Source organism: Amphiura filiformis, chromosome 13 (assembly GCF_039555335.1).
Source record: "Amphiura filiformis chromosome 13, Afil_fr2py, whole genome shotgun sequence".
In the NCBI taxonomy this organism is placed as follows: domain Eukaryota; kingdom Metazoa; phylum Echinodermata; class Ophiuroidea; order Amphilepidida; family Amphiuridae; genus Amphiura; species Amphiura filiformis.
Window position 1 is genome coordinate 57,970,396 of NC_092640.1, and position 23,057 is coordinate 57,993,452.

Sequence of the window (23,057 nt, forward strand, 5' to 3'; positions counted from 1 at the left end):
AAATTAAACATTTTGAAACCATAGTTAACATACAATCAGTGCAGTCGATGCTGGATAAACCAAACATGCCAATTTTTTAATATGCGATGTTTATGAAATATGTATGAGCTATTATGATGATAATAATAATACAGACTTTGAGAGCGTTTTTTAAATGAAGAAACAAAGCACTATGGAAAAGGAACTGGCCCGGGAACTGGAAGCCAGTGATCAATTTGATCTTTTTTCAACTTGTTATAAATCATTAGGCAATAATATCCCAAACTGTCTCTTCCATTTTTCCTATCAAAACTGAGATGTCGGTATTAGAATAAAGCTTATAAACACAGTAAAATTGAATGCCTGACATGGTTCGTTTAGATGTGTGAACAAAATTGGGCAAATTATGGTAACCACAACCGGAAGCATGTACTATTACATGGCGCATTGTTAAACACATTTTTGCAAATCAAACTGCTGGAGTATTACAACTCAAAAGTTGGAAAACAATGTTTTTATGATAGGACCTCATGTCTGATAAATAACAGAACTTGACAAAAAAAATCGGACCACACTCCTAGCATGGAAGAAAGAGATAAGAAGGAACCACAACGGCCGATTTTGATGACCTTTTCGATGTGTTAAAGGACATTTTCTACACAACACGATCAAGAAAACAGTTTGACTGTAGATCCCAAAACAAAGCTACTATACATGTTCAGAGCATCAGTGAAATTCCATAATCTTACTTCTGGGTAGCGTTTGTTTGTTCTTGGATGGGTTTGTTATAGTTTTTTTTTTTAATTTTTTTCGCCAAGCATCGATCGCGGTAAATGGATCATACATGAAAGTAAGTACCATTGATAGCTTTTCTTTTCATGCGTCAATAGATAAGTGGATTAAAACTTGGCCGATCGAAGTCGTTGTGGTTCCTTCTCATCTCTTTCTTCCATGCTCCTAGGAAACCACCTGACATGACACCATGATAAAATACACATAAAGACGTGACTTAACTATCAACAAATGCAATATTTTATTGACAGTTACTTGTTTCTAGCCTACAGCACAGCATGCCAACTAGTCATATAAAATTATCTCTATTCTCTTTTGCATAGATATCAAATTTACTGCATAGATATAAATTGCATGGATGATATGTTGGAAGCCATTTAGTAAAAGTGCACTATAACCAGGTGTAAGAAAACAATCTGGTAGCCTAACAGCTTCTCTGCTTCAAAGTAAATGCACAGTATCTGCTTTGTTAATGTCTGGCAGATACTGCAATACACTTTGGAAGCAGAGATTCATAATACCTGCCTCTTAAACCAACATGTAGTATCTGCTATGTTGCTTACTTATACCTGTATACCTCCCTTAAGGCAGTAATTAAGATATTGTTTTTTATTCCATCTCTAAAAATAATGAAGATAAGTATATAAAAGTATACATTGTTGACCATTACTTTACAGCTAGGAATAAATACCAGACTCATCTCAAGTGGAGGTCACTTCAAACCATTTCCATGTCCTGTTTAGGAATGTTTTCTGTATTCCTACACCATGTGACTTGGGGATGATTTGAAGTGGCCTCCACTTTAGATGAATCTGGTATTTATTCCTAGCTATTATGTAAAAAGTGACACATAATAGCAGTCGGCAATCCTTTTGATATGGATGTACACATTTGTTAAATACTACCTTTCTACTTGGGAAGGGATGCAGTCTTGCATAATTGCTGTGTTTGGAAATGTGGCCTTAAAAAGGATAGTGACTTTTGTGATGTTTATGAAATCAAATCTACATTGTGACTAATGCCTCTTACTATTTGAAAATATTGGACTATTCCAGTTCAAATCCATACAATTCATATGGAAGATATTATCTTGATCACACAGAGAGTGTGAATTTCAAATGAGATTACCCGACTAGGCGACTCCATTTGAAATTCACATCCCCTGTGTGGGAGATTATGGTTAAGACTTCCATATGGGGTGTAAGGATTTCAACTGGAACAGCCCATTTTGAAAGCAAACTAAGCATCTCCTAAGTCATCCATGTCTTATTACTATGCTACACATATTCATAAGGCACTCTGTGGTGAATATGCTAAAATTCTAATACGATAAAATTCTAACAATCTATATAATTATATAATCATTAGATATGTTTTTGTATAGCAGATATAGCGTAGTATTTTAAACCTAATAAATAACAACATATTGTAAAATAATTGAACTTATATGTAAAATCTAATGCACAACAATAACTTTGTGGAATATTGACCTAATTTCTACATAACAGTTTATTCTCCAGCGACACTTATTGTGGATTGTGTACAGCGTTTTACACTCTATGTGGAAAAGAAGGAATAATATCAAATTTATTCAAAGAACACCATATATAAAAGACACAATTATATGCCTAAACAACAAGGACATTGGAGCAAAATTAGTTGGATTTTTGGAATTTGCGTCAACATTCCGAGAAAACACAATACATGTGTATTATAATTTGCTATCAAATTATTCATTTATAGTAATGAGAATAATCCAATATAAGTTGACCAATTGTAGAATACAAGTGAAAGTTTGTTACCAATGACCAAATTAATTGTGCTCTAACGTCCACAGAAACTACAAAGTTACTACAAACATACATGACCATGAACTTGTTCACATTATAATATCTTCAGTCATAATTAATTTAAATTATGCGTAGATCTACATATTTCGCTGAATGAAGATCTAATGACGATACGATTCTGTTAACATTAAACATAAATTAATGACAATCAAAATCTGGAAATACATTGTGTATGTGCCATTGCTGAGCATTGAAATAACCTTGAGTTTAAATATAGATTCTTTTTTTAAGTTTGACACAATTTATTTAAGTTTGTTTTCTTCTGGACAACTTCATTTCGCACATTACACAAATTGGTTTAATTGTTTCTTCATTATATTATATTTAACAATAATTTATTTGGTAGAACACACTCACACAATCAGACTATCAAAATCGCCTAAAGACTTGATTGTACAACATCATAAACATTACTATATTTGAAAAACAAAACATAACACAAATATCACACATAAAATGAAATACACCACACTTATATCTAGTAAATCACTCTCTCCTGAAGTATGTGCATTTTAAGATAATAAAAACTATGAAGTAATTAATCAAAAGAAAGCCGTATCAATTAAACACTCCTTTGACTAAAACATCAAGTTTATACCTTAAAACCACATACAAAGCATTATTAATGTCCTTACTTTCAATATCGTCACCACTACCTCAAATAGCACCTTAACATTTCAGAAACGTTTGGTGTTTCTATATCAAATTTTATGTAAGTTTACTGTTTACATATTTATATTCATAATTTGGGACTATAAGATTATGAGCTGTGAAATTATCAAAAATACAAGTATACACCCATTGCAAGAGTGGCACATTTCATAGGACACTTAGCAGCCATCATGAAGATCACCAAAATGAAAATATACTATAAGTAGATTCAGCGGGAATTAATAATAAGTTTCAGTATTTTTACGAGTATGCCTAACGTCACTAACCGTACCAGTGCAGCCGGTCCCTGTGTGAGTGGTCAAGATTTCTTCAGATGTGTCTCTGAAACATAGACCAGCTGTACTGGTACCGTGAAAAAGCAGCATACTTGTAGAAATACTTTAACTTTTAGAATCTACCCTTCCTTCCCAGTCAAAATGCAGCATGCGCTTTGATAGTTACATCCAGATACTGCAGTTTGCTTCAAGTGGCAGATGACTGAATCAAACAAATATATATGCCCCCAAACGTGCAGAATATCCTGTGAAATGTGCCACTGATCCTGGATATCTACATCCTTTATAGCACCTCTATAAAGCAAACATATTTATCACCTAGTATATTAAATCTCTTTTTCATGAACTAAAGAAAAACTTGTGCATTTTTTGTACATTAAGTGAAGATACATCAAAGACAAGTTATATTAACAACTCTTATAATCACTAAAATATCCCATAACATCATTGCCAGTGGTGCAGTTCAGTGACCTCTATTATATTACCATATACATTTGAAAGGTCCCAGAACTGCACATCCAAAAATGAGACAACAGCTATAAAACCAAAACATTTGCAGTGGATGTGTGGACCATAGACTAATAATAAATAGATGGTGCACCAAGTGGCAAAGTCCAGCATCATCTGTTAATGATGGCTAATCGTTCTAGGAAGTGCAAGAGACAAAAATGCTAAACCTGTTATCATGTATTTTTTAAAAGTGTAGTCTGGATTAGTTGTTCGACTCTGACAATAGAACGGTCGGTCCTCATGAATATGCCAGCATTTTCATGGCACACTTTGCCTGTTGGTTTGCTATCTGTACTTCATTACTCTATGGTGTGTGCTGAATTCAGTACAGCGAAAAAATGTACAAATTCAGTCCTCAAATCTGACTGAATTGACGATGCCTTTCATGGCCTACAACTACAGGTTACGCACATGATAAGTTTTTTGTGAGAGCAGCCTTATTTGAATATTTACGGTGGCAAGAGAATGATGTCTACTAAAGTAAAAACATGGCATCTACAAGAAATCACGGCAGATGCTGTGTTTTTACTTTGTGGAACAAAGATGGGTAAATGGAAGATACAATGTGTGCATGTGGGGTATGTCTGTTTGGTTTGGTCATGTATAAACAAGGTACATCAACTGCAGTCACTTTATAAGCATGCAGGTGGAAATATATAATTAGTATCAAAAGCTATCTATAGATAGAAAATTATACTTCAAGTTCCATTATGTTACATCAAATGAAATGCTTCTTCATTGATGGTAGTTATAACTCATTCCATCACCTAGTGCCTCTAACGTAACACTTATGATTGACACTTGAACACACCTTTTTTAGATTCGGTTTAACTAGGGAAAAGTCACAATTCGATTTTGTCTTATTTGCTGTCAAATTCAGTGCCAAATACAGCTACTTATTTGCATCGTTTTGTCAACTTTAATAGTCTATCTGTTGAATTGCATCTTTTGCTAGAATAGACAGGTTATTAATATTTTTCATGTGTGTCTAGTCCATGGAATAAACATTAAAATTGTCACCAAATTTCCATGAACATGACTTGTATCATAAATGGCCTATTGTCAGTGAGGTCGTAAGCTGTATAATGCCTGTCTTTATACTGAGTATGCTTACATGAAAGTAATACTCCATATTATTAGTTACTAGACAACAGTATAATATGGAATCACGCTATCTCCAATCTATCATGATTTTTCCCCAACCAATCATGTTGGACCTTTGTGTTGGCCAAATACCTGGGCACTTACAATGCATTGCCAATCATTCAGAAATTGGGTTTTGACTTACAATGCATTGCTAATCCTTCCGAAATTGGGCCTTGAAGTATAACTTTCCCAATTTAACTAAGACACTCCAATATAGAACAGAAGTGCTTTCACTATCATTATATTCAATATTGCATCAATGGTCTCTATCATAAGTATGGCTCAGTTTACACAGGAAAAAATCCATTATTTCATATTATTTGATTTATAACAACCTATAAACCATACCTTCAATTAGACCAAATTCACCGGTATATAGGCACCCCCACCAGAAGGCACATGACTGTATAAAGATTACACAAGTTGAAAGTTTCAGTCATTAAAGATAAAATACTGGAACTTGGAAGACAATAGGATATTGTGAACACTTCGGTACACAAGCCATATGTTGTATTTTTCACCTAGAATTAATCTTTCAAAATGTGACCCACCATTGTCAATTACACTGTTATTTAATCGTCAAGAAAAATAATTCTGTCAACCATTTTGTAATTTTAGAATAAAATTGCACTTATAAACAAACTGCCGAGAAAATATATTAAACAATATTTTTATAAGTTATATTTCAGTATTATTGAAAAAGATTATTATTGAAATTTAATTTGTAATTGTAAGCTTTCTTTTGATAACTTTCATTCTGAAACTTGTATTTTAGGTGATTTTTTTTCAAGAATGTGTGTATTGATTAAATTGAGAATATTTAATGACCCAACCTTTGTTTTTTTCAATACACATCGAGACCATATATCAATACATGTTTTTCACATTATCAATACATTGATCACATCTGTTATCAATCAATACATTGATCACATCTCAGCTGCTCTCCATACTTGCGATGATTTAGTCCGCCATCAGCGTTCCTGCTCCAACACCGTAGCCGATTCCTTTGGGTCCATAACCCTTTGCATAGCAGGCTGTAAGAGACCATTCAAAGAACAAGATGAGTACCACCACACATCAATAAGGAGAAGTTGGAAAATGTAATTTTGCAGTTTCTATAAGCCAAAATATGCACACCATATAACCTAAGTGGCTCGGCTGTTAAACAAAAGATACCTTAAGTCAACCATGACATACATGTACATATCACTTCCAATATACCCGTCTACAAATACCAGGCAATTAGAATAATATTTCATAACAATTCATTTCTTGTCCTTGTTATTTGCGACAGTTATCAACCTTAACCAAGACAAAATACTGCACATTTCAAACATGACGGCAATGGTGTAAAGGCAATCATCAATCTAGATTGCACAACATTTCTACAGACAAGGCCAAGCCAATAACCTCATCTAACCCAGCCCTTTCTATAATATGGTGGGATTATAATAGTCATTTCCCTGGCCTCACAAAAAGAGGTGCATGTCATGGCTATTTAAAGGTACATTTTCGCATGGTTTGAAGAGAAATAGGGGAAACCATTTCATATAAGGCACATGGCTACAGCTTACCACCCATCACCCCAAGAGTGAGGGGTGGTAGGCCTGTAGCCAGTACCTGGAAGAAAATAGTGACCCTTTTTCCCTGAAAAGCAGGGGCGTAGCAAGCGGGGGGACAGGGTGGATGAAGTCCATGGGCCCCGAGGGTTCAGGGGCCCCGAGCACATAAGCGAAAATTAAATAAAGGCTGATAATGGAGAGCATGGCCGGATTTACCATTGGGCCAGATGGGCCTGGGTCCAGGGCTCCCAAAATTGCCCTTTGCATTTTTCTTTTAACCCCAATAACAGCATGTTTTTTGGCCAAAATAGGGCAAAATTAAAAAATTTTCTGTGCTTGGCACATATTCAAATAGCAAAATTCATGTTGATCTGGAGCTAAAATAGTTCAAAATTAAAATTTTTCGTGGGCTTTGCGCGCAAATGTCCTAGTAGTAGCATCGGAACAAAATATGTTAGTCCCCATCTATATTATACGTAAACCATAATTTGGCCACTGACTGAATTGAGTCTACATGCCTTCCTCGGCACATGAGTTCGGGCCTCCAAATTTCGGCCTGGCCCAGGGCCTCCATAAGGTAAATCCCGTTCTAGTTAAAAGGGCCCGTACTTCTCCTTGTCCATGGGCCCCTGATGCTCTCGCTACGGCCCTGCTGAAAAGACCATGTAGTATTTGTTTTATTACACCTCATACATATTAATGAGAGAATGACACCAATTCATAACATTTTAAATAAGATGTCACCATCTTGCTTGCATAATTCAGCATAAAAGTGGCCAAACATCTAGCTCCAGACGATATTCCCTTCTCCTCTCTACACGTCTTGAACCCTTTTGTAGAATTACTTCTGCAATATCTGATTCGAACAGTGAACCTGGCGAAGCACTTCTTTTCGTGGCTGATGCCATTTTTGTTGTTGCTATAACAAATTTGTTAATTCCTGTTTTATCATACGGAGAACCACAATATAAAATGGCAAGTCCTACCTTCATGGATCAAAAAACATGCTTACTTAAATGGAGTATGGTATGTACTTTTGTCTCTTAAGGATGACATGATGGGGAAAACTATCAACTGATATGACAGGTCATATTGGGGATAGGTCAATCTACTTGGTTTATGTTAAGTTGTGATTGACCAATGAATTGGTGTCATTCTCTCATGAATATGTCTGAGGTGCAATAAATACTTTTAACCATGCAGGGGGCCTACAACAAAAAAATAATCTTTATGTTTTTTTATATTTTTTTATGAGATTAAAAAGTGTGTTACCTTTGCAGAAGATTTCACCACCCCTGTCACTAAGATTGGTAGAGTCCAGTCTCTTGTTGCAGTTGAAGCAAGTGAAACACTTTTTATGCCATGACTAAAATAGTAGAAATAAACTCAAAAATGAACATGGTCTTTACAAATAGAACAATATATGCAATAATATACAACTGAAATAAATACACAAACATACAATATGTAAATTGAATAAAGCAATTGATACTAAGAGCTTATTTAAAACTCAAAAAATTATATGAAATTAATGAACTCAATAAAACAAAAATAACATCAAATAAATAGTAAGACATGAATACGAGATAAATAATATTTAATAATAAAAATAAATAAATAAACAAATAGATAAAATAATAAACAAATAATAAATAACAAAATAAACAAAAATAATAATAAAATAAATAACAACAATAATAAATAAAATAACAAACAAAAATAAATAAATAAATAAATAAATAAATAAATGATTATAATTGCTTTTTCTGATTCTTAAACATGTATGCTTGTAACAGTGCAGTGTAAAAGCAGTGCACAAATTTGTGCATTTTCAATCTACTGATTAAACTACTTTCCAAATCAACTGCTGGGTTTTAAAATTGGTCTAGCTTGAAAATAAAATTGTATCTATAATGCAGTATGTGACACTTTAAAATATGAATTCATATATCCACAATGCAGTGAATGAACATACAATGTGTCATGACAAATACATATGCAATATTTAATGAACCCTAAAAACATCAAGATACTATAACAGTTCTTTGGACATCTTCAAATTCACCGGTTCACAGTATTAAATAAAATCACATGCTTAACTTCCATCAAAATGATACCAAAACTATTTTGATAATGTCAGCAAAACCAACAGAATATCAGGTTATTTGTTCAAATTTGAAGCTGGTTGCAATCTGCTCAAATAAAGATTCAAATGACACCATCTGTGTGCTGTCAAGTCAAAAATACTACAAAATGTTGGCCTTCATGTAAACATACTCAGAGTTAGCCTAGTATCAAGCCAGGGATTATACAGCTTATGGAATAAAGCTGTATAATCCCTCAATGAAGTCTTGACAACAGGCTAACTCTGTGTAGGCTTACATGAAGGATATAATCAGAGTTAGCCTAGTATCAAGCCAGGGATTATGCAGCTTATGGAATAAAGCTGTATAATCTCTCAATGAAGTCTTGACAATAGGCTAATTTTGTGTATACTTTAGTACATGAAGGATAGGCCAAAATGTTTTTGAATAAGATGTCCAAAGATTTATACCTTAAAGAAAATATAAAGAAGATACGAGAGCATGAAGAGAACTGAAACGTAGAGTATAGCTACACTACTCGGTCATGCATATTCATGTAATTATCTATTGTCTATATCAATGATAATGACTGTGGTCTGTTGCATGATTAGAACTCAAGATTTATGTTTTTTGATTGAATTTTTTTTTTGCGCAAAACCAGAATTTTACTCGCAATTGATGGTTTCGTCTATCATGGTTCAAACTCTAGACACATCAGAGAACCCTTCTGGATCAGGAAAAGATGATTCAACGTCATGAATAGGGACGAGGGGGCCCACTACTTAAGTCCTGACTGATACACCATCTACAGTCGGGATCCGGCAAGCCAGGAAATGGTAAGGATCTACCATCATTCTGAAGATGTCTATCTTCCATAGACAAAACAGTCAAATGTGAGTAAATTTCTGGTTTTATGCAAAGAAATTTATTCAATCTGTTTATCTACAAACCTGATGAATCTACATGTATTCAGTGAATCTGCTTTTTGTAATATAATTGTTTTAAATACATTATGTAGTTTCATGTTTTAATAACTTTTAGTAATATTATAATTTATAAAAAATTCTCAATCAAAACTATTAAAACTTTTAGTAATGTTGATCAGAGGTAGAAAGTTTAGTAATAATATTACTTGTTAGAAATGGAAAGATTTATACCAATAGCTATTATCGGGGGTGGGGTCTTAATTGTTCTTTATTGAAAACTTAGAATTTGGCATATCAGAGTCTCTCAGTTGTATTGTTACAAGTGGAGGAATTTCTTTTTCTTGGACAAATAGAAACACTCAGCAAATCAGAGTCATGTGAAGCTTTCAAACAAATCCTAATTCAAAAATAAAATGGCATGTTATTTTGAAATATACAAATCCTTTAGGTTCATAGTTTTAAGGTTTACTACTTCAAAAGTAAGGCTTGCTAGTCCAAGAATAAGGTTCGCTGTCTGAAAAATAAGAAGGGGTCGCTAGTCTCGAAGTTAGGGTTAGGTTTTAAGTTCCTAGACTTTTTTGGACTAGCAAACCTTAGGACAAGTGGACGCACCCCTTAATTTCCAAAGAAGTGTAAGGCCTGAGCTTTGTACCTTCTACCTCCACTGCTACTATTTTGAGGGGTATTTCAAACAGCTATGCCCATGTATTAGGATACCTCATGAATCAGATCCATTTGAGCTTGCAATTCCCATGGTTTTATGCTGAGCTAGATGTCTGGGATCAGCTACAGATCAATTGATTTGCCCCATCATGATCTGGTTTATTTATATATTATTAAGCATAATGACATCAGAGAAACAATTAAATCACCAAGTTGAGGTTCCCATCAGGATTTTCACCATTTTCTCCCCCACATTCTTTGCTGCATAAACTATTATTCTATATGCTTATCAAAATCCATGTTAGTACCCATTATTTGATGGTGAGTAATACTTCCATCCAGAGCTTTGAAGCAGTAAGTCTTTTCAGTAGGAAAATTACAATACTTTTATTCTTTTACATTAATAAGAAAGAGCAAAATTGTGAAAGAAACAGAAAAAAGATGGAATGATGAAAGAAAAGACAAGACAAGGGTAGAGTGGATTAGAATGGAGTTAGAGTTAGAGTTAGAGTTAGAGGAGAGTTAGAGTTAGAGTTAGAGTTAGAGTTAGAGTTAGAGTTAGAGTTAGAGTTAGAGTTAGAGTTAGAGTTGAGTTGAGTTGAGTTGAGTTGAGTTGAGTTGAGTTGAGTTGAGTTGAGGAGAGGAGAGGAGAGGAGAGAGAGAGAGGAGAGGAGAGAGAGTTAGAGGAGGAGAGGAGAGGAGAGGAGAGGAGAGGAGGAGAGGAGAGGAGGGAGAGGAGAGGAGGGAGGGAGGGGAGGGAGGGAGGGGAGGGAGGGAGGGAGGAGAGAGAGAAGAGAGAGAAGAGAAGAGAAGAGAGAAGAGAAGAGAAGAGAAGAGAAAAAAAAAAAAAAAAGAGGAGAAGTGAGGAGGAGAGGAGAGAGAAGAAAAAAGGAAAGCCTTTTGACACTGGCAATTACCCAATATCTTGTATAACAGTTATCAAAACTCATTATCAAAATATAACAACTTCAAATATGCAACTCTATTTCAAAATCCATTTCAAACAAGCAACATTTTAAAACATTCCTTCCATGCAATAGTTTTGCAAAATGCATTTGATTTAACATGCTTGACTTTGTTCATGTTCCATAGAGAACAAGTCATCTATATCTACTGAATATACATTCTTATTATTGTTCATCCCCACTGATGAATATTCATGAGTACAGTTTAGTGCTTAATTTAATACCATGTGATGTGTGTATTGTTGTGGTGAAATGCCAATCATGCAACAGTAACCATAGCAATTAACATAGACAATGATAACATACATCATAAGTGATGCATATTCATGATGCTAAACGAATACATTAATTTTCAGTTTCATTTGACATCATGAACATAAACTATTATTTGGTATTCAATTGACTTAGACATAAAGTTTTAATTGTTTATTTCAAAAACTGATCATGTTATTAAGATATCATGAATGAAAGTTCTTTGTATCGCTGGACCTAACAAATTTTCAGTATCTATCAACATTATTTTGGTTGCAGTTTTTAATCAACATCATTTGTTGTGTTTTTATCTGAAATAGGTAACTGAACCCTATGGTCAAGTTAAAATATGACAAAATTGAATACAAATGATTAAATTTGAAGTCAGATGTGATGAGTTGCCAGTCTGATGAAACCACTAGCATAGTGGTGAAACATCACTAAAACATGAGTAAATCACCTTTGTTTTCAGTTGGAATTGTTCACAACAAACAGAATTCACAGCTGAATACAAATGACATATTTAAAGAAATAATTTTTGTTATAGAAAATTGAAAAACATTTCAGGTGCTAGGATATAAAAACTTTCTTCTTTCATGACATTATAAAGAACAATACACTTTTTCAATAAAACAATAAAAAACATTGTGTCTAATATTAACTGAACACATAATAGTGTTTAACCAACACACTATCAATGATATTGCATGTATCACACAGTTCATTACAGATGTTCTGAGCATCATATTTCAGTTTACTGATGCAATTTAAACCCTTCTGATGCTAGTAATACAACCAATAATTCAAGGTTTACCAAACATTATTACAATCATAATGACTTCTCAAGTCACAAGATAGAGACTTTACTAATTTCCACTATGCTTGCAACTGAATATGATAGCCAGCCAGTATGATTCAAATAACTTTTCTCTCAAAGTGTAAATAGGGTCCTAGTCAAAAGTTAACAAGTTCCAAACTTCAGCTCTACCCAGCAGAATTACACTGGAACAACTTGGACCAGGTAAATAGCCTACACATAATGCTATATCCAGGGAAATCAGCAATATTGAATTATCACTCATGAACCCAAAATAGTGTACTCTTGATATTTTTGGTAAAATAATCTGGAGGTACAGTATTTTTCTCTCCATGAGCGATATGCAAGAGTGGCTGAGTCCAAGCTCACCAGTCTATAATCTCTTTGGCTTTACAAGCAGTGCTTCGCTGGCAGTTGACACTAAGTAGTTAAGAAAACATTCCAGCATTGATGACAAACTATAACCAATTGTCAATGCTAGTTATAATAGAGGGTCCATTTCCATCCCACCTACGCTACGCAATACCTTAATTTCATGATTTTAATATTAGCAGCAATAACTGAAAACTGTAAACCATGGACAGATGTAGAATATAGTTAAAAACCAACATCCAACTATCACCATCCATAACCTGGATCCATATGAACTTGACTGAAAAAAAAACCCTTTCTAAAGCGGAAACTATATATCTATGTCAGACTCAACCTCTATGTAGCTCAAGTGATCCTGTCGCTAACAGCAATCTTCACCATGTCCACTGATCACTTAATTTGTTTGTCATTCATCAAGTGAGCATCAGCCTGAAAAAGGTCAGTGACTTGATGAATGAATCAGAATATTGGTGTGAATCTGTAAACTGATTCTAGCAATGATTCTCCAAGACATATTTGCATGAATAAAGGTACAGTCAAATTTTAAGTTTACACAGTAGCAAGTTTAAAAGAACCAATCAAAATGAATTCCACTAATAGATGTCTTTTGCAATGAAATTCAAGCAACCCCAATATTAACAACAAACATCATGTTGACATTCCTTCAGATAAGGCATTCTGTTTTCCTGTTGTTCTTGCATCCTGTCTACATTTGTATCTGCAAACACACAAGATATGAGTTGCTGCAGGCTAGAGTCATCCAGATGGATGCACATAATTGACCATCTTGGGTCATTCCCTAAATCCTTTGCAAAGAAATCCAGAGTATGTTATCAACACTGCATATGATTGACTCAGTGAGCAGGGATGATGCAGTTTGGGTTTTTTGCAAAGGATTGTGGGATAAATCCCAACTAATATTCTTCCAAACAGATACTAGAACATGAAATGAACTGTGAAGGAAACCCACATAAGCAATACCATGTGATAGTGAGTATGGTAGTAATGACCAACTACTGTAGCTATATTCACCGAGTTAGCTCCAATCATTTTCTCCGCCATATACACTGTTTTACCACACCGCGGGCAGCAATCTGCCGCCCTCCCGCAGGCGCTTGATGCCAGGTCGGCTGATACATAGGCTTCGGCTGTGCTTGGTGCACTGTAGAGTAACAACACAAAAAGAAAAATACAAATTGATCAAATAGATTTTTAAAGTTGTGGAAAAGTTTTAATGACATTCATGATGACAATGGTGACGATCATGACAACAATGTCACTCAGATGATGGCAATTAATGATGATGTCGACAATGATGAAAAAAATTATGATAGTAATAGCATCATGATGAAGACAATTGTTATGCAGATGAGGATGGCACTGTTTTGATCTTTTCAAGATTTTACAACAGCCTTGATGTAGATGGTTGATGAGAAGGCCTTGCAATCGCCATAGCAAACTCAACTTTTGGACCGGCAAAATCAATAAAAGCACATAAATTACCATCTACTGAGGATTTTGACCAGCCAATAATAAAATAAATGCCAGTTTGCTTCTATAACTATCACATTTGAATTGTCCTAGGGCTACTCCACTTGGGAAATTCTTCAGTCCCACAGCAAACTCTTACAAATATTTCACATACCCATACAACAACTGATGGAGTACAGTCATTTATCAGATTGAGTTTAGCTACAGGGATTCTTGATGATAGTTGTATCAAGTGTTAGCTAATAAATGCCATATAAAAGTTGCACAAATTTATTAGCAATGTAATGAGTATTGAACTCTACCTCCAGTATTCTTTGATCAAATATAGTTTATATTAATTTTAGTGTTTCCATAATGGGTAATCATGTCATCGATTCTGAAGAGGGGTGTGTGAGAACTGAGAAATGATTTTCATGCAAAATAGGGGTTTCTGAATTGAAAAAACACTCCCTAGCATGTACATGAATATGATATGTTAAACCTCAAACATACATTTGTGAATGTCCGTGGTCTTGGGCTTCGCTGGCCAGCTGAAACCGTGCCTATATATCACTTGGGGCGATTGCGTCATCACACCACGTGGGATGCACGCACGAACAGCGCATATATCAAGTAGTATTTTGTAGTACACTGTACGGTAAGAAGACAACACTTTACTTGTCTTGTCTGCACACCACACATTCATACTGAAGGAAAGACAACATATGGTAGCAGATGTGTAACATATGGACATAGTTTAACGAGGAGACACTAATTGCAATTATCAGCTCAGCAAATACACAAACATTATCAGTGATGATATCTAACAATGACCCTGTTATGAGCATTCCATTATAACATTCTTTTCACTGACTGTCTATGCTTAACAAATGATTTCAATGTTTCAGCTATCAGTAAGAGCTCATCTGTTCATCAGTTATTTAACCCCTGCAATATACCAACTGCTTGGGACTACAAAAAGATATAATACTATAATTTGTATAAAGGCTATTTGGAGCACTAAAAGGTTAACAGTTGATCTATTAGTTATTACACTACATAAACATACATTTGGATGATGTGTCGGGTACTATGAAAACTCATACTCTTCAACATGAGGTCAAACTTTGAGCTATTATACTGAGTGTAGGTTATTGATCTCTGCTACTGGAGCTGGGATCACTTAGGTTCATATTTTATCTAACTTTATAGATAGAGGATATGGCCGCATCATTTGCATGCTTGGGCAAAAAAAATTGGAATATTTTGGACCTTTTGGTATTTGCACACCTTTCTTAAAACAATGTATTACACAATTAATATAAAACACATATAAGCAGCCCCGCGAGGGAGGGGTTGTGTTCATGGAAATACGGTATGTGCCATGCACCAACAGAAAGACAACCTATTTAGCCTGCTGTCCATCTAAAGATCACATGTTTTTACTATTTTCACCAAGAGATTCCATTTTGTAAATTGTAACACAGATTGTCACATGCAACTTTTGATCAATATCATCTATGACCCCTTTTTTAAGACAAACAGGTCTTTTTAAACAAACTTTCCCAAAAGATCACACATTTTTGCACCCATTACTGACAGACCTCTTTTAGTTTGGGCCTGTCACCAAAGGACTCAATTTATAAAACATTTTTAAAATGCCATTTAGAATACGCACTGTACAAAAATTTTAGCTTACACAATGGCCTCCACCATCCAATTTTATTCATGAACGTAACCTTGCACAAGACCCCTAGACAGAAGGTGCTTGCATGACACTCACATTCATATTGCAAACTTATAATACTACAACTCAAAAGTTTTTGTATTTGTATTTTGTATTTAATTCCTACACCTTTAAGGGGTCGAGCTGTATTGTCTCAAATATCTCCGAAATGGGAGAAAACTGCAATGTTTGCTGTGAAATTTTGCCTAGCAATATCTATCTCAGGTGCAAAATTTATGGTGCACATGAAAGATTGAAGTCTTTAGATTAATATTTTAGCAATCTTAATATTATTAGTTGATAGGAAATTCTTCAAATATGCCTGTACATATAACTGACGCATAACAGCCTACATGCAGTTTTTTATAGGTGAACTCTTTTCGAGCAGTCCGTGTTGGACGATGACCCTATCTTTTTGCTGAGGTATTTACAGGACCTTGAAATAAGAATTATGATAGATATTTGTGACTTGAATGCGACGAAGGCATGTTCAAGCTCGTCAACATACAAACTTCTACCTGATTTTACAGTCTAAATCGACCACTGTCTGGCGCATGTTATTTTGTTACTCTAATTTCAACAAAATTCCATTTTTTTAGGCAAAAAGACTTCTGGAGATACCATCCTGCATGTCCGTGTTCGATTTATGGTAATACAATTAACCAATTTTGAAATATCAATATTTTCAGATTCACGGAAGCCATATTTTGTACATTTTCGACAGTAACGAGTTAACGCCAATTTTGGTAGGGGGCCTACAAGTTTGTCAGTTTTGCCGAAGTTATTTATCCGTTTAACTAACGAATATCAAGGTTCATAGGCGAGCTAATAGCGCTATGTTATTATATTACTTTTACTTACGATCTTCATAATGATTCCATTTGAGAACGAATATAACTCCTTATAGGTCTTCAACTTTGTCTTCACACGACTAGCCATATTTTATGGAGTGTTGCCAGGCAAGTCAAAAGCAAATTGGGACAAATCGGCACTAAATATGGCCCGTAACTACATCAACATATCACCCAAATGTCCATGTTATTTAGGGTACAATGTTAATGTAAATACATTGTAATATACAATTTTAAAACATTGTTGAAAATGTTCTAACATGCGTATGCGCCGATTCTTTCTCCGCTTTGAGTTTTAATGTATACCTAGTATAAGATATTGACAGTCAATTCATAAGAAGCCCAAAGTTAATACTAACACTGCAGCGCTGGCAATACGACCAATTCTGTAAAACGATATGACAAGAATCGTTCCGCTTGATTTATCAGGTCTATAAAGGTGACAAAGGAACAGGTCTCTAGTTTGATTCCACAACCATTCAAACCGATCTCATGTTTTATTGTATTATCATGTATTAAAATGAGGATGGCTATGTCATAAATGGACCGGAACAATATAACCGTATACTACCACCTGTGTTGAAGGACAGTTCTGAGATACAGGGTGTTCCAGAATGATCTATACCGTGTTTGAAAAATTAATCAACAGTGTATTTAATTTTAGTACCGGTACATGGAATACAATAGAGAGCTTGCGAAATGACGTTACTTTAACTTTAACTTTAACGTCTAGAGGATTACAGAGGATTATGTATTCAAAACCACCTTGGTTTTGAATACATAATCCTCTATAATCCTCTAGACGTTAAAGTTAAAGTTAAAGTAACGCCATTTCAAAAGCTCTCTAATGACATAAATGTCACCTACTTATTGTGTTACTTTCATTTCAAAAACTTGATTCGTTTTGGCGTGATATTGATATTCTTAAAACTGGACAAAATTGCACGTGTGTAACTTACAGCACAGGCTTCATAAGCACCAGACATTGACCTGCTTTATCACTATCGCCCAGACGTGACGTATTTTGCAATATAGTGTAGAAATCATTCAGTTGTCAAAGGAGATACACCAAATTTGGCACAAATGTAGAGCTTGAAACACTGAATAATTCTTAATATTGATTTAAGTGACCTTTTTCATGTGTTTTCAATATTAGTCGCGATATTTGTGCTGAATTTTAAAAAAACAATTTTACGATCAATTTTACGCCAAAAATGTAATTCTTATAGAGGGTATAACTTGTTTAAGAAAAACTTGCTGCAAATGTAATCTTCACCTTTTCCTAGTTGTGTGTTTGCCAATAGGGACATAAATACATGCTGTGGCACAAGGACCGAATCTTCTCTATAATATTTTATAATAGGCCCTAAATCAATCTCTGCCGGCATTTCAAATGATGAAACTCATACACCGCAATCATTATTTTCAAAACTGCCGCCAAAGACGACACATGCAGTATTAGGTCAATCAAGCTTAACAAATCCTTTATACCATGCATGCTAGTAATCGATAGATCATAACAAAATTAGCTGTAAAACTGTTTCCAAATAACTTTGTGCTGAACGGTTATTCATTATTTTCATAATAGATTGTATTGTCAAAACTTAAACTTCACCATTGTACGCATATATTCTGTAATTTATTTTAGAAACATTCGATCTTTAAAATCTTAAATTACCAAGAAAGCTAAATATATGTAATATTTAGAACTCAAAACAATACGACTGATAACAATGCTACATACAAAATACAACATTCCCGGTATGGATCTTTCTGGGACACCCATGCAGCTTAAGATGACAGCGAGACAGGTTTCTCTAGATCGATTACACGGCCATTCATACCTATTACCTGTTTTAGGAACAAACCAAAAATCGATAACGTCTTATAAACGAAACCAGTTTCGTTTAAGGGGTAGGGGGTAAAAATACTCGATTACGTTTGTACAAAAACATCGGTCTGAAGAATGTGTCATTATTATTATTATGTCAAAATTTCCAACATTTCATTATTACGTTTCTGGCATGGAGGGAGAATCGGCTGAGAAGCGAAACTAGTTACGTTTATTGGACGTCATCGATCTTTTGGTTTGTTCCTTATTGTAACCTTATAGAAGCCATACTTTTCACGCCGTACTGATTACCCTCTGTATGCGAATGTTACATCACAATCTTGATCGACTTGACAACAGGCACACCCCGGTACAAATAATTGTAAATGGTGGAAAGTCGATTTATGACAAAATGATTAAAAAGTGATACTTTTAGGTATTATTCTGTTAGTTTCTGTTTGGCAAATCATAAATACTCACGTGTTTTGGTCAAAATGGCAATAATCTTTTTTCTACCCCTACCCACCTGAAATAGCTAAACACAACCCTTAAGAGTCTCATTCAGCTCTGTCTACAATGTAAAATCTTTTTTAAGCTTGAATTGTCTACATGAACTTTCTTGTGAAGGAGTGTCCCACTGTATTCCGATTTTATGCCAAACTGCAAGTATCTATAGTCTGAGAGAAAAAATACAATGACCCCAGCTTTGCATACATATAGCTTGCTCTCGGCAAGATTAGATACTTGTCTACCAAGTGTGGCTTAATTGAATTTGTCAGCTATGACATTTCTTGGTCACACATTCTACTGACTGGGTGTAACATAATGTAAGGAAAAAGGTCATGCAGTCACAATACATTATATATCCGTATATTAAATAACATGAACCTGGCTTCATTTTCTGAAGAAAGTAGACACCAGCTAACAGATAGAAGACTCAATAAAGTTATTGTCCTATTTCCTAAGACTAAAACCTAAATTCATTACAAATGTGACATGTACTATAATACTATCGCCTGGCTAGATTGAGCACCATAATTTCAAAATTTAGGTATTTTTTAACATGCTAATAAAATGTGGAACAAGCAAACCTTAAATCACATAAGGTATAACATAGACCTAATGTTATAGTCAACAGTCCAGAGTAATTGTCTTGATTCAATGCATCTTGATCCCATAAATTCTTAAAGAAATATTGAACTGTTAAGGTGGTCTATACACCCCTGGCCAGATTTTTGCCTATTTTTGCATTTTTCTCAAAAATTATAGCGTGTTAGTGACAAGTAAGATATGTACATTATAGGGGCAAGGACTACAACTACTGCACTGGAAATTCAGCAACTCAAGGCAAGTAGTTATTGATTTATTGATCAAATATTGCTTTTCCCTCATTTTTGACTGTAACTCCACAACTGTTGTCTGTGCTGAAATAAAATTTACAGTGCAGTAATTGTAGTCCTTGCCCCTATAATATACATCTTACTTGTCACCAATACGCTATAATTTTTGAGAATGCAAAAACAGGCACAAAATTTGCCAGGGGTGTAGTACCACCTTAATCACAATACACAAATATATACCTCAGTAATTTTCATCTGTAATTGTTACTACATGTATACAAGATTCGCCATTGGAATTACCAAATCTGGCTTTCTTGAAGTGACATAATAACTTGCAGCACCCTCTGTCCCTATTCAGAGATGGTTGGCTACACTGTGGGTTGGTTGCCTGTGATATACATCAAGTTACCAAAGGTCTATGACCCAATTATTATGTCACACTTCAAGAAAGGAAGATCAAATTATTCTGAGGAAGGCTGTACCTGTAGTAGCAACAGCTGAAAATTATGGAGGTAAATATTTTGTATTGAAAGCAAGAGTTTAATTTTCCTATATGAATTACCAATACAGATAAACTTTCATGTTAAAGCCAGGAAGTCTTATACTGGCAATATAATAATAGAATGTACTGCTTAATACTATTATTTGTGTTTTATACATATATGAACATGTACTTATTTCAAAGATGTTGAATTTTTTTTTCCAAAAAATATTTGAATAAAAAAATCCCTTAAAAGGGAAGGCCCCAATCATTCTTGAAAAGCTTTGTTGAGAGGGGTCCTAATTGGTTCCCTTCCCTTTTGACCCACACAAACTCCCAGGTCAAAGTTGAGGTGATGTAATGCCATTGCAAAATAATGGACTTGTTGACATCCCTGCATCCTTTTTAGCACCAACCGTCATAATGCATTGCCACTCATGCAAAAGTTCCTTATAATCAATAATATAATACCCGCATATCACACCCATTCTTTCCAAAAAGAGGAACAACTATAGTTGTGTTCAGATGTTTCTTTAAGCATTTTGCTGGAGGGGTATTTTCAAATATTTTAGACCCCTTCAATTGTGAATTTTTCCTCTGAAGGGGTCCAAAACATTGGCCAAGGGGTATATTTATTTTGAGAGATATAGCAGCGTTCCCATTGCAACATACATGTACGCCTGGTGGAGATTATGCCTAGCTTGTTGCTCCTGACTTCTGTCAGAAGTAAATTGTTGGACGTACGCCTGGCGGAACTTATCGTTCACACTTCCACTACTCCTGGCAGTGCTTATACTGCTACTCCTAGCAACTTGCGCCAACCAAGTTCTGCCGGGCGTACATTCGACAATGTGAACACAGCTAATATAACACATTACTTGACCTTTTGGGAATCATTTATTATCATCCATGAAATTCACATGCCCTGCATAGACAACTGTTTCCAGTGGACTAAGCACTCATGCCATGTGATTACCATGTAATGGTATCAGTTGCTTGAGGGCAAAGGACACCATGATAAAATTCTATGACATTATGCTTTAGGATGAAGGAAATGAGAGCAAAGCCCTGAGGGGAATTCCAGAGTGTCAAACATTTACACCACTGATGAGCTAAGTAAGCCACATTCGTAACCGTCATTGAATTTACATTTTATAGTGCCGGTACATTTATAGTTAAGCTCAAACATTCAAATCCAATATTTCATATGAACCTTGATTTTGTAAACCATTTCTTTCATTTTAATAAACAACATGATTCACATGCAGGTTTGTCGGCTGGAATTCAAAAATGTTTCCTTTCTTGTATAGGCCTCGACCTACATTTTTGAGGCCATTGTACTTCATTGTTATTTACATCCTGTACATGTGTACTAATGAACCATATTGTGGCATACAGCAAAATCAACTTGTTTGCCACAAATTTTGAAGTGTGGGGACACTCTTTCAAAACTTTATAATAAATCTAAATTCTGGTTAACAGAGCATTTAGTGATTCAAGCATCCTCTTTTTAGGATATAATTCAATAGATACACTTTTGTATAGCCCCATGATCACAGTACTACTGTATATCAGCAGGGGTTCAAATTCACAATCACTTGCGGGAACCTGTTTAGGTTCTCGCAAAGGTCTTTTGCAAGAACCTTTAGTTCTCATCAAAACCAGGCTTTCAATCCCCGCAAAATATTGAGAAAAATAGGTAAAACCGTAAGGCTGTCACAACCTTTCCCTCATGTACCTGGCCGTAATTTTTTTTTTTTTGCAGTTTTTCTGACAGACAATGCATGTCGCTTTCACTACCCTTTCACAGCAATGCTCAAACGTAAAACTAGTTCAAGTTCATCTAGCCAATCAGCAACTGTTGCCTTTACGTGGAAATGGGTAAGGTGAAACTACTACAACCAATAAAGGAGTACTTTCATTACTACGCAAGCGAGGTCACATCTATTATTATGGGATGGTGGAGTAATAAACAATGAAAGTACATGCATGCATGGGTTTATAGGTTTCCATTCATGATCATACAATAAATTGACAGCTAAAATGAAGAAAACTTTGCCTTTTTTCCCCCAACATTTCAGAATTATATTTTTGGATTAATGAGATTATTAAATCATAATTTCCATTGCAGTAAAGGAAGGTAAAATATAACACAACATGCGATCTGAGACTTGGAAGCTTAGGAGAACCAAAATGTTGTAATCCAGCGAGAACCTTCAGGAGAACTGGTTCTCAGGTTCTCCTCGGATTTGAATCCCTGATCAGAATGGGTTCACTTACTCCAGGATGGCAACCTTACCGAGCTTATCATGTGAATATCCAAACAATATCAGAATGTATTGTAAGAGTGAGGGGTTAGCATCCTATTTGATTTGATTTGATTTGTTCAGGTTTTGACAACCCTGGATAACCCAAGAAAGCCTCTATTGAAGCTTAATTATTTCCATTGGAGTCCATTTGAACACCGGGACGGGTTGGGAACAGTCAGGG

At 34.9% G+C, this 23,057-nt stretch overlaps 1 protein-coding gene across 1 annotated transcript in view; it reads right to left on the minus strand.

The window, feature by feature from the left end:
• Window positions 1–988: 988 nt before the first annotated feature.
• The window catches only part of LOC140168571 (cysteine and glycine-rich protein 1-like), a 49,231-nt gene continuing 27,162 nt past the window's right edge, over window positions 989–23,057 (minus strand). Inside the window, exons 4-6 of the mRNA XM_072191972.1 lie at window positions 13,901–14,030; window positions 8,062–8,155; window positions 989–6,261 (exon numbers count right to left, since the gene is read on the minus strand). Coding sequence (XP_072048073.1) covers window positions 6,188–6,261; window positions 8,062–8,155; window positions 13,901–14,030 — 298 coding nt within the window. The 3' untranslated portion in view covers window positions 989–6,187. The remainder of the gene's footprint in view (window positions 6,262–8,061; window positions 8,156–13,900; window positions 14,031–23,057) is intronic.